At 37.0% G+C, this 14,224-nt stretch overlaps 1 protein-coding gene across 1 annotated transcript; it reads left to right on the forward strand.

Annotated features, from left to right (window-relative positions):
• The first annotated feature begins 384 nt into the window (after window positions 1–384).
• Window positions 385–3,097, forward strand: LOC145949316 (kinesin-like protein KIN-12C). The gene is made up of 6 exons (XM_083062082.1): window positions 385–1,036; window positions 1,141–1,260; window positions 1,366–1,476; window positions 1,618–1,748; window positions 2,312–2,355; window positions 2,672–3,097. The coding sequence occupies exons 2-6, from the start codon at window positions 1,141–1,143 to the stop codon at window positions 2,815–2,817; spliced, it is 552 nt and encodes a 183-aa protein (XP_082918208.1). The 5' UTR covers window positions 385–1,036; the 3' UTR covers window positions 2,818–3,097.
• The last annotated feature ends 11,127 nt before the right edge of the window (window positions 3,098–14,224 follow it).

Genomic DNA, 14,224 nt, shown 5'->3' on the forward strand with positions numbered 1-14,224 from the left:
GGTAGATAAAATATTAGAAGATTTTACGTAGTCATTTAGAGAGAATATAATTTTTTTTATATTCAAAGAAAAAGTGTTATACATAAAACTTTAAGATTTTGTTAAAATTTCAAAATTGAACTATTATTATTGTTATTATAAATATATTATTATTTTAAATTTGAAATACTATTATTTTGCATTTAAATTAAATTATATTAATCATTATTTTCAAGTTTAAATTAAAATATTATTTATATATTAATTTAATTAATAAAAAATATAATATAGTAATTTTAAAAATAATTGTATTTTAAAGATATTTATTTCCTATTATTTATAGGAGTTAAAATGATAGTTTTTTTTTTTAAATAAAAAATATATTCTTAAAACACAAAACGTCACAAAAAGAGAAGAGAGGCAAAGTTTAAACCCTGGTAAATCATACCCTCTCATCTCACAATTAGGGCTTCTCCTCAACACCTCAAGCAGCGCCGCTAACCCTCGCCGCCGCCACACCGGAGCTCTAAGGCAGAGCCACCCCCCACCGCCTCCGCCAGTCACGTCGCAGCCAGAGATCGCTGGGAATCCATGACCAACTCCACTTGCGCCGGCCATAACTCTAAGCTCTGCCAAGACGACTCCACCGCGCTCGTCCTCAAATTCGTTGCCATCGCCTCCATCCTCCTCGCCGGCATGACCTCCATCCTTCTCCAAGTTCCAATCCTCTGCTTCGCGCTCCTCTCCCTCGCCGTGGTCCTCTCCCCGGCGAACCCTCTCTCCACGCGCTCTGACCTCACGCGCCTCCTCCACCTCAACAAGCCCTCCATCGTCTTCACAGCAGCCTTTGTCGCGGAAAAAGTGCGCGAGCTTGGACTCCGAGTCGTGCTGCTCGACTCGCCCTAGTTCGAGTGACTCACCAGGACGCGAACGGACTCACCACGTGTTGGGGTTGATGTTCTATTTAAGGGCGATGACTTTGACGGAGACGGTGGTGGTGATGGAGGTAGCGGCAGACATGTAGAGAAATCATTATCCTATACAACAGAACCTTGAGGTAGGCATATGCTGGTATAATTTTTTATCAACATATTATTGTGTTTCTAGTTGCTACATCTTAAAATGCTTATTATAAATATGCCTTGGTCAAAATTATTGCAGATGAAGGATGATTTCAAAAATGCACCATATGTTGAGAATCTGATCGAGGAATACGTAACTAACTATGATGATGTAGCACAAATTCTGATTAAGGTAGGGAACCATCAAATTCTAATTAAGGTAGGGAACCATTGTTAGCTGATATTTTGTTCAAGCAATTCTATGCATTACTGCAGTTCTTTTTAATCTTTATCATCTAAATTCATTTGTTCATATATGCTGCAGGGCCTTTCAAGGAGAAAAATTGGAGCAACAAGCTTAAATTCTAATAGCTCCAGATCACATATCATTTTCACAATTGTCATTGAGTCGTTGTGCAAGGTGCTACCAAATTTTGTAATTCTACCTAACATTATCTGTAGACAGCAGTTGTGTAGGGAAACTTTTTTTTTTCCAAGATTGAGGGCAGGTCTATATTGTCAATTTTCCCTGTTAGTTTTTTTTGCTAAACATTATTTTCATAAATTGATGTTGCAGGGAACCAAAAAGGGTTTGAGTAGCTCAAAAACTAGCATAATCAGCCTTATTGATCTTGTTGGACCAGACAGGGATGAAGTTGATGATGGAGGTAGCGGCGGACATGCAGAGAAATCATTATCCCAGCTTGAGTAAGAAAATGCCACGACTAAATTGCTTCTTATGGTGTTTTTGGGTAAATGACTGAGTTAAGTACTTATTGAATAAGTTCTTATCACATACTTATTATTTATTAGTTTCTATAATCGAAGGGTAAATAGAATTAAACAATTTTCATGTAAGTTGTAAGCTGTTTTCATAAGCTAGCCTGGAGAGCATATTAAAATTAGCTGGAAACGCATTATAAGCTCTCCCAAACAGTTATATCATAAGGCAAGCACAAATATATTGTAGAAAGCTCTTTTGAAAAGCCTCCTAATTCTTATTTATAATTTCTACAGTCTGAGTGAATGGCTTTTGCTATTATTCAGGTTGAAACATAAAATGACAAATTACTTTTCTTATGTTACTATGCTAGATAATTCCATTTATTTAATGTAATATTTTCTTTTATTCTTTGTGGAGCAAAATAAACTCACATGGTCTGCTTTTCACCGCAGCATACCACTCGAATCCTTCAAGAGTGGAGCTTGATATGATCATTGATATTGTGGAGTAAGACCCTATTAATTTTGCAAATGCTAAATTTTGCTAGGACCAGAAGTCAGCCAAGGTCTACCAGATCTCTGTCTTTGGGAGGTAAGATTTTAAAATTGATAATAAATAGTGGTATAACTAACTCTCTGTTTATATTGAATCAAGCTTAGGTACTTTAAGCTTTAATCAATTTTAAAACTGTCTTTTCTAGCACTTCAGTATAGGGTAGTTTGGAGTCTTTGGACACTCTTGATGTGGCATATGTTGTTCGTAATTTGTGAATTCATTATTTGTCAAAATTCTGTAATTTATTTTATGTTTTGTTGGTTGTTTACTAATAATTCATCATTACATATCATTATAATTAAATTAATGTTTTAAGATAAATTTATTCTTTTTTCTATTTTTTGTCTTTTAGGCATGGATTATGTGGATCCAAAAAGGAAGAGCAATTTTGTTGGAAAAGTTCTTCTTGCTGCAGCATTAACAACACTATGCATTATCGTGATCACGAGACCTCCATCTTTGAATTCCCCTAGTCCGGTACCCTATATTCTTATGTGAGTTTTACTTAACAGTGGGTGTGGGTCTTATTCTTTATTTTGCGGGTTTTATTCCCAAATTAGTGGGATATATATGAATTTAAACTGATTGGTCGGAGGTATGAATAGATGTTGCTAACTCAATCCAGATTATTTGGAAGAAAGCATAGCCTGAGCGGAACCCCTATTGTGTTGATTGTTGAAGCGGATTTTATTTTCTTTTATTTTATTTGATTTGAATTGTTTGACTGTTTTGAATTTGAGTTGCTATTAGATATTTTGGTGCTGGTTTTCATTTTTAATTATTGTTATGCAGTTTTTTGTTACATTTTTTTTTCTGATTGGATCTTGTTTTTGAGTTGCGTTGCTGGTGCTTGTGTAGTTCTGTTGATAATTTAAGAGAAATTGTTGTTTTTTTTATTTTTTTTATTTTATGTTTTATCTACGGAAATTTCCGTAGATAACTTATCTACGGAAATTTCTGTAGGTAACTTATCTACGGAAATTTCCGTAGATAAGTTATCTACGGAAATTTCCGTAGGTAAGTTATCTACGGAAATTTCCGTAGGTAAGTTATCTACGGAAATTTCCGTAGATAAGTTATCTACGAAAATTTCCGTAGGTAAGTTATCTACGGAAATTTCCGTAGATAAACGCATCCGTAGATAAATTCCGTAGATAAACGCATCCGTAGATAAATTCCGTAGATAAACGCATCCGTAGATAAATTTTATATCCGTAGATAAAATCCGTAGATAACGTTATCTACGGAAAATTTTCCGTAGATAATGTTATCTACGACCTTATTATCTACGGATTTTTTTCCGTAGATAATCCGTAGATAATTATCAGTTATCTACGGATTTTCATCATTATCTACGGATTTTTTCCGTAGATAATGCTGATTTTTCTTGTAGTGGTCACGCCCCCCTTGTAGCATCACTTACCCAGGGGCTGTGCCATCCCTTGTCATTGATGTGAGCAACCACAATCATAATCATATTCACATTCATCACATCTCATCTTATAGCTCATTAACATATCACATACACACAACGGATAAGTTCAACAAAATAATGGTTCACATACCTCTTAAGAAATTCACATCTAGATCATCAATTTTTTTATCATATAATATAACAATAACATTTACAAATTAATATAATACTCAATCGAATCACCAATTTAATACAATATTAAATCAAATAGTAAAACTCCCAATTTTCCAAAACCTAACTCACAAGCACTTTTCTATAATTTCTCTCTCTCCCAAATCATCATTTTCACAAATTAAATATATATTTCTAATCCTCAACACATACAGAATTTAATGGGATCATCAATTCCTCAAACAGAAATAATCTAATTTTTCACAACCTAACTTACAGGCACTTTTCTATAATTTCGTTCTCTCTCCCAAATCATCATTCTTACAAATTAAATATATATTCATAATTCTAACACTAGTGCAAAAGAGGCTTTTTACGTCGGCTATTTTAGGTTTTTTACGTCAGAAAAATGTCCGACGTAAAAGCGGGAGACGTAAACTTACGTCAGGCGGTTTAGACCAACGTAAATTTACGTCGAAGATTGTCCAACCCCAACGTAAAAAAATTGCAAAAACCCAAAAAAAATTACGCTGGAACGGCCCGTTCTGCAAGGAGAACGGCCCGTTCCAGATGTAGAATCAACAAATAAGTAGAAGAAACGAGAGGGTGAAGATGGAAAGTAAACAAAAGGAGGTTCACTCACTTCTGCCTTGAGCTTCTTCTTCTCTGGCCACTGCTCTTAATCTCTTAAGTGAGAAGGGGGTGAGGTAAATAAGAGTGGCTTGGTCATCCATAGGCCTCTCCTTATTGGATTCATTCTGTAGGGCGGGGCTGCAGATCTAGACCAACAATCCAGCAAAAGGTAAGCATCAAAGCCCAACAAACCCAACCTATACAAAGAGTTCTTTTCAGCATACCTTGCTTGCTTCGTGGCCATGATCCTGGCGCCATCTCCCTGCTCCGTGAAGTGGTGGAAGATCTTCACGCCATCTCCCTGCTCTCGTTCCACTTCGTCGTGGCTCTTCATGAAGTACCAGTTCGAGAGGAGACCCTGATAATGTGTATATAGAAAGTAATTTTACGTCGGATATAATAGAGTCCGACGTAAAATATAAAATTTACGTCGGACACACTATTTGACCGACGTAGATTTTATATTTTACGTCGGACTCTATTAGGTCCGACGTAAAAAAGTTCACAAAAATTACAATACTGCCACCGCATTTTTTTTACGTCGACGTTGGCCTATTCCGAGTAATTTAGGTGACGTAAAAGGCTCTTTTTACACTAGTGTAAATTCATACAGTGTGACACCCTTACTACCCCATCACATATATCGTAATAATGTAATTAAATTAAGGAAAATAAAACTTTCAAAGTTGGTAAAAGGGTTCACATAAAAACCTTCACAAATGTTTTTCAATATCCAAAATGATTGAAAAATGAACATTGGAAAATAAAACATAAGAGTTTACAAATTATTTTTAAAAATAATAAATACAACTCCAAATCCATATAAAAATTCCATATCCTAGAATTTTCTGCCCCGATGTCACAATATCAGAGCACACCCACAATTCAATTGTTAGCATCCTAGATGCAACTCAAAGCCGGATCTTCCTCACTTAAAACATCCACAAATTGTACGGTGAGAAAAGAAAGAATCTATATATAAAGCACATAAGGAAAACCCAACATATCGTTTCATTATAACTCTATACTTAATAAAATATTCATAAACATTTCAACATATCATAACTCGATCAATCATGCATCATCATCACGTCATAATTCGCAATCACACCAATCATCACAAATCTTGCACTTCACACTATGCCAAGGTCACGTTACCCATTTAACAATCAAAGGCCGTGCTCACCCCTGATATAACATTGTGCCAAGGTCACGTTTCCCTTGTAGCATATCTAGCCCAAGGTCTTGCTCACCCCCGACATGTTATCCAAGGTCACGATACCCACGTAACAATCCAAGGCCGTGCTCACCCTTGATATAACACTGTGCCAAGGTCACGTTACCCCTAACCTACGGCCGTGCTCACCCCTGACATGTTATCCAAGGTCACGATACCCATGTAACAATCCAGGGCCGTGCTCACCCCTGGTCATAAGTGTGAAGAACCACAATCACATCACATTCACATTCCACACAACATCTCATCTCATGTTCACATACTCACATCATAATTAATTGGGCAGTTAAGTCATAACATACCATTCGCAACATCATGTTATCAATTAATATAATAATCAATGGAATTACACATTTAATATAATCTTAACATAAACAGTAAAACCCCCAATTGTTCTAAAACCTAACTCACAGGCACTTTTCTACAATTTCGTTCTCTCTCCCAAATCATCATTCTTACAAATTAAATATATATTTCTAATCTTCAACACATACAGAATCTAATGAGATCATTAATTCTTCAAACAGAAATAATCCAATTTTTCCAAAACCTAACTTACAGACACTTTTCTATAATTTTGTTCTCTCTCCCAGAGCATCATTTTTACAAATTAATCATATATTCGTAGTTCTAAATACAAACAGAGTCACATAAGACCAATAATTCTCCAAACATAAATAATTATAAAATTACTCATAATCCTAAAAGACACTTCCTCTACCCAATTCCCTCATGTAACTCTACATATAAATAATCCCATTTTCTCTCGTACCTGGATAAATAGCAATTGAAACAAAAATAGAGATCTTCTTAGTCTCCTCCTCTAAGTGCCCCTCGGTCTTCAGAGAGTGTAGAAGGGAAAGAAGAGAATGTAGAAGAAAGAAGTCAGAACTGAAAGAAGTCAGAACTAAAAAATATGATTTTGGGAGTGCCAGAGCACTCAATTTATAGGCATAAGGATTCGCGGAATGACTCGTTTCAAATCTAGAATGGCCCGTTCTGAAATCTCACGTCATATGTAAAATTCACATCCAAAACGACCCATTCTCAAACCAGAACGGCCCATTCTGGGGTTGCAATTAAACCCATAACGGCCATATTTGGAACGACCTGTTCTCATCTCTGGAACGGCCCGTTCTCATCTTTGAAACTAGGGTTATAGGCCATTTTGGTGGTTTAGAACGGCCCGTTCCAGTTTGGGAACAACCCATTCCGTGCTACCAAAAATAGGTCTTTTTAGTAGTTTGGAATGGCCCGTTCTGGGCTACTAAATTACCCCCTAAAAATTACTAAATTACCCTCAATAAAAGTATAAAAAATTGGGGTGTTACATACAGAATCACATAAGACCAATAATTCTCCAAACAGAAATAATTATAAAATTACTCATAATCCTACGAGCTTCCTCTTCTACCCAATTCCCTCATGTAACTTTGCATACAAATAATCCCTTTTTTCCCGTACCTGGATAAACAGTAGCTGAAACTAAGGATCTGGTTGATCTCCTCTGTTGGGTTCCCCTCGGTCTTTAGAGAGTGCAGAAGAAGAGAAGAGAAAAAAGAAGAAAGAGTCAGAAATGAAAGGTGTGCTTTTTGGGAGTGCTAGAGCACTCTATTTATAGGCATCAGGCATCATCGGAACGTCCTGCTTCAAATCTGGAATGGCCCGTTCTGGACTCTGACGACATGTGTAAAATTCACAACCAAAACGACCCGTTCTCAAACTAGAACGGCCCGTTCTGGGGTTGCATTTAATCCATAACGTCCATATTTGGAACGGGCCGTTCCCAACTAGGGTTATAGGCCTTTTTAGTAGTTTGGAACGGCCCATTCCAGTTTGGGAACGACCCGTTCTAGGCTACCAAATTACCGTTGGTTTAGTAGTTTGGAACGGCCCGTTCTGGGCTACTAAATCACCCTTGAAAATTACAATATTACCCCCATAAAAAAGTTTGAAAACTGGGGCATTACAATTCTCCCCTCCTTTTAGAAATTTCGTCCCCGAAATTACCTGAAGCAAATAAAGATGAATATGACCCTTTCATCTTTTCCTCTAGCTCCCAAGTAGCACTTTCAAGTGTAGCTCTTCCCCAAATTACCTTCACCAAAGGAATTTCCTTACCTCTAAGTTGCTTCACCATTCGATCCTCGACTCTCACTGGAGTAGTTTCCATTGTCAGGTTCTCCTTAACCTCAAGATGATCCGACTCGATCTCATACAAAGGATCATGGATGTATTTCTGAAGTTGGGAGTGTGGAAAACATCATGAAGATTTGACAAATTAGGAGGCAAAGCAATTTGGTAGGCAACACTACCGACTCTTTTCAAAATTTGGAAAGGACCAATAAATCGAGGAGTAAGTTTTCTGGATTTCAATGCCCTACCAACCCTAGTCCATGGAGTGAATTTCAAGAACACATGGTCACCTTCTTGAAATTCCAAGTCCTTCCTCCTCCTGTCAGCATAACTTTTTTGTCTACTCTGAGCTGCTCTCATCCTCTCTTGTATCATCCTAACCTTATCGGTGGTTTGTTGCACAATCTCAGGTCCTAAGATAACCTTATCACCTGGCTCACACCAACACAAAGGGGTCCTACACCTCCTACCATACAAGGCTTCATAAGGTGCCACACCTATACTAGAGTGGTAACTATTATTATAGGTAAAAAACTATCCCAACTACCTCCTTGATCCAACACACAAGCTCTAAGCAAATCCTCTAAGGATTGAATAGTCCTCTCAGTCTGACCATCAGTTTGAGGGTGATAAGCTGAACTAAGTCTAAGTTGGGTCCCCAAAGCTCGTTGTAGGCTCTCCCAAAACCTAGAGGTGAATCTAGGGTCTCTATTTGACACTATGCTAGATGGTATCCCATGCAATCTCATAATCTCATCAATATACACTCTAGTCAATCTCTCTGGAGAATACCTAATGTTAATAGGTAAGAAATGTGCACTCTTAGTCAACCTATCAACTATAACCCAAATGGAATCATGCCCTCTCCCAGTCCTAGGCAAAGAAACTACAAAGTCCATAGAAATACTATCTCAAAGGTTTCTGATGTTCTATCTTAGCCTTCTAACACACTAAGCAGGCATTAACAAATTCAACTATGTCTTTCTTCATCCTATGCCACCAAAATATCTTCCTAAGGTCACGATACATCTTAGTTGCTCCTGGTGAAAACTAAGCTTGCTCCTATGACCTTCCTCTAGGATCAACCGTCTAAGTGTAGGGTCACTAGGCACGCACACTCAATCTCTAAATCTTAGCACTCCATCTACACCCAAAGTAAATTCTCCTCCAATACCTTGTCCTATAGCATTACGTCTAGCAACTAAAAACAAATCCACTAACTGTGCCTCTCCAATTTCCCTCAATAATTCACTAGTCACCCGAATCATACCTAGTCTCGCACTACTAGGGGTCACCTCACAAGTCAAACTCAAGTCTCTAAATTGAGCCAAAAGGTCCATCTCCCTAATCATAAGAGAAGACAAATGAAAAGATTTCCTACTTAAAGCATCAACCACCACATTGGCTTTGCCTGGATGATAACTAAGATCAAAATCATAGTCCTTAAGGAACTCTAACCATCTCCTTTGCCTCATATTTAATTCCTTATGGTCAAATAAATACCTAAGACTCTTATGATCACTAAACACTTCAAATTTTGAACCATACAAATAATGTCTCCAAATCTTAAGTGTGAATACCACCGCTGCTAATTCAAGATCAAGGGTGGGGTAATTCTTCTCATGTATTTTCAATTGTCTAGATGCATAAGATACAACCTTTCCATCTTGCATTAACACTCCACCCAAACCCATCTTAGAAGTGTCACAATAAACCACAAAAGTCTTACTAAGGTCAGGTAACACTAAAACAGGTGCAGTAGTCAACTTCTCCTTAAGGGCTTGGAAACTATTCTCACATTTACTATCCCACACAAACACAACTCATTTCCTAGCTAAACTTTGTCAAGGGTAATTCTAACTTAGAGAATCCCTCTATGAATCTTCTATAGTACCCAGCCAATCCAAGGAAGCTTCTAATCTCACTAATTGACTTGGGTGCCTCCCACTTAAGCACTGCCTCAACTTTAGATGGATCTACAGCTATACCCTCACTGGAAATCACATGTCCTAAGAAACTCACATCCTCTAGCCAAAAATCACACTTAGACAACTTGGCATAAAGTTGTCTCTCCCTGAGGGTTTGAAGTACTACCTTTAAGTGTTCCTTATGCTCCTCTCTAGCCTTGGAATAAACTAGTATGTCGTCTATGAAGACAACTACAAATTTATCCAAGTACGGATGAAAAATTCGGTTCATGTAATCCATAAAAATTGTTGGAGCATTCGTCACACCAAAAGGCATTACTAGATACTCATAATGTCTATATCGAGTCCTAAATGCTGTCTTAGGTACATCCTCACCCTTAACTCTAATCTGGTGGTACCCCGATCTAAGATCAATTTTACTAAATACACAGGCACCCACCAACTAGTCCATAAGATCATCTATCCTAGGCAATGGATACTTATTCTTAATGGTTACCTTATTTAATTAGCGGTAATCTACACACAATCTCATGCTACCATCCTTCTTCTTAACTAAGAGTACAGGTGCTCCCCAAGGTGATACACTAGGCCTCACAAACCCCTTCTCCAACAAGTCTTCTATTTGTTTCTTAAGCTCCACTAACTCTACGGGTGACAGAAATAGGTCCTGTTCCTGGTACTAAGTCTATGGAAAACTCTACTTCTCTTGTAGGTGGTAAGCTAGACATATCATTAGAGAAGACATCCGAAAAGTCACACACAACAGGCAGTTCATTCACCAAAATATTACTCTCAGAATTCAAAGAAGCTAACAACATGTACACTTGGGTATCCTCTTGTAAAGATACCTTAACTTGGTTGGCAGTCAAATAGTCCATAATCACTTTTTCAACAGGCTCGCCAAAAATAATAGATTTATCAGCACAATTCAAATTGAAAGATAACCAGTCCATACCCAAAATAATATCTAGCTGACTTAGAGGCAAACAAATTAAGCCAACCATGAAATTTCTACCATCAATACTCAAAGGACAATTTAAACAGACATCAGAAGTAGAAACTAAACCACTAGTTGGTGTCCCTACTATTAATTCAAAAGACAAGGAAGAAACAGATAATTTTAACTTAGAAACACACGCATGTGATATGAAAGAGTGAGTCACACCAGAGTCATACAAAAACATTAGAGGAGTTCCATTGATGAAACACATACCCTAGATTAAGTCTTCGGATTGAGTAGCTTCAGCACCACTCAAGGCAAGCACCCTTCCTGTCGGCCTAGGTTTGCTAGCACTCCCTCCAACCTTTGTTGTTTCTTTCCTATTTTGGGGGCATTCACTAGCTTTGTGTCCCTTCTCTTGACATTTGAAGCATGTTATTACTCTTTGCCTCAGACACTCAACTGCCCTATGACCTGGCTTCCCACATTTGAAGCAGTTGTTGTGTGGAAAGTCAAGGAATTCTCTCCTTGCTTCAACTCAAGGAATTCCACCTATTTCCTATGTCTAACATCTCATGGAAAGTATTTCTCCAAGAATAGCCGCTTGAAATTCTCCCAGTTCACTTGGGTACATGCAGCCATCATTCTTTGCAAAGCACCTTGCCACCAGACCCCAGCCTCTCCAAAAAGCATGAAGGCAGCCAAAGTCACCTTTTGCACCAAAGGACATCCCATAGCTTGGAATATCTTTCCAACTACAAAAATCCAGTCAGCAGCTCCATCAAGATTATATCCCCCACAAAAGCTTGGTGGATTATTTCGCTGGAATCTCTCCAGCCAATCCACCTCTGGTCGTTGGTTCAAAGTACCAAGAGCCTGAGCCATCGCTTGTAGAGCATCAGCGATTGCACGATCATTCCTACCTCCTGCCATTACTTTTCTGATCTCCAGAAAAGTTAACAATTATACTATAATTAAATAAATAACAATTTTAATCAATCATCACACTAGCATATCAATAATTTCCACAATTAATTCATTCCATCATTCATCTACCAAACAAGCATAGCAGACTCATAACTAATGACCGATTGAATCGACCTGCTCTAATACCACTAAATGTGACACCCTTACTACTCCCAACACATATATTGTAATAATAAAACTAACGAATAAATTTCTCAACTTTGGTAAAAGGGTTCACATAAAAACCTTCACAAATGTTCTTCAATATCCAAAATGATTGAAAATAAATAAATTAGAAAATAAAACATAAGAGTTTACAAGTTGTTTTCAAAATAATAAATACAACTCCAAATCTATATAAAAAAAATTATGTCCTAGAATTCTCTGCCCTGATGTCACAATATCAGAGCACACCCACAATTCAATTGTTGACATTCTAGATGCCACTCAGAGCTAGATCTTCCTCACCTAAAATATCCATAAATTATACGGTGAGAAAAGAAAACATCTATATGTAAAGCACATACAAACACACAACAATGTAATCTCATTACATAATGAAATATTTACAAGCATTTCTATATATCATAACTCTATCAATCATGCATCATCTTCACATCATAATTCGCAATCACACTCATTCATCTCAAATCTTTCAATTAACATTATCATTTTCACATTCATAATTCACAAAAATCTTACAATTAACACTATGCCAAGGCCACGCCACAACTGACATAAGTGATACTGGTTAATTGCCTCACTCATCCCACACCATGCCAGGGTCATGCCCTCCCTGTAGCATCACTTACCTAGGGGTCGTGCCATCCCTGGTCATTGATGTGAGGAACCACAATCCACACAATTCTTGCAATTAACCCTATGCCAAGGCTACCCCACATCTGACATAAGTGATTCATGTTAATTATCTCACTCATCCCACACCATGCCAGGGTCACGCCCTCCTTGTAGCATCACTTACCCAGGGACCGTGCCATCCCTGGTCATTGATGTGTTGAACCACAATCATAATCATATTCACATTCATCACATCTCATCTTATAGCTCAATAACATATCACATACACACAACGGATAAGTCCAACAAAATAGTGGTTCACATACCTCTTAAGCAATTCACATCTAGATCATCAATTTTTTTATCATATAATATAACAATAACATTTACAAATTAATATAATACTCAACCGAATCACCAATTTGATACAATATTAAATCAAATAGTAAAACTCCCAATTTTCCAAAACCTAACTCACAGACACTTTTCTATAATTTCTTTCTCTCTCCCAAATCATCATTTTCAAAAATTAAATATATATTTTTAATCCTCAACACATACAGAATCTAATGGGATCATCAATTCCTCAAACAGAAATAATCCAATTTTCCACAACCTAACTTACAGGCACTTTTCTATAATTTCGTTCTCTCTCCCAAATCATCATTCTTACAAATTAAATAGATATTCATAATCCTAAAATCATACAGAATCACATAAGACCAATAATTCTCCAAACAGAAATAATTATAAAATTACTCATAATCCTACGAGCTTCCTCTTCTACCCAATTCCCTCATGTAACTTTGTATACAAATAATCCCCTTTTCCCCCGTACCTGGATAAATAGTAGCTGAAACTAAGGATCTGGTTGATCTCCTCCGCTGGGTTCCCCTCGGTCTTCATAGAGTGCAGAAGAAGAGAAGAAAGAAAAGAAGAAAGAGTCAGAAATGAAAGGTGTTCTTTTTGGGAGTGTCAGAACACTCTATTTATAGGCATCAGGCATCGTCGGAACAACCCGTTTCAAATCCGGAACGGCCCGTTTTGGACTTTGACGGCATGTGTAAAATTCACAACCAGAACGGCCCGTTCTCAAACTAGAACGGCCCGTTCTAGGGTTGCATTTAACCCATAATGTCCATATTTGGAATGACCCGTTCCCAACTAGGGTTATAGGCCTTTTTAGTAGTTTGGAACGGCCCGTTCCAGTTTGAGAACAACCCGTTCTGGACTACCAAATTACCCTTGTTTTAGTAATTTGGAACGACCCGTTCCAATTTAGGAACGACCCATTATGGACTACTAAATCACCCTTGAAAATTACAATATTACCCCCAATAAAAGTTTGAAAACGGGGGCGTTACATGAACGTGAAAAAATAAGGGAACATAAAGACATATCATAAATCCTTCTTTTTAAATCCTTAAACCCCCCTTTTAACCTCATAGTTAAGATAATTAACTATAATTACAAATTCCTTCTCTTTTAATAAAATATTATAACCTATTAATAAAATACATTATATTATATATCAAAACATACCAAACAATTAAATAAATATTAAATAGTTCCTATTAATAAAAATACCAAAATTATTAATAAAGTACTTATATTATATTATATAAAAAAAATGAAGTGTTACAAAAAGAATCCTTAAAAACTCTCGTATTAAATAAAAGCAC

The sequence above is a fragment of the Cajanus cajan genome, chromosome 8 (assembly GCF_000230855.2).
Source record: "Cajanus cajan strain Asha chromosome 8, NIPB_CcT2T_4, whole genome shotgun sequence".
Taxonomy (NCBI): Eukaryota; Viridiplantae; Streptophyta; class Magnoliopsida; order Fabales; family Fabaceae; genus Cajanus; species Cajanus cajan.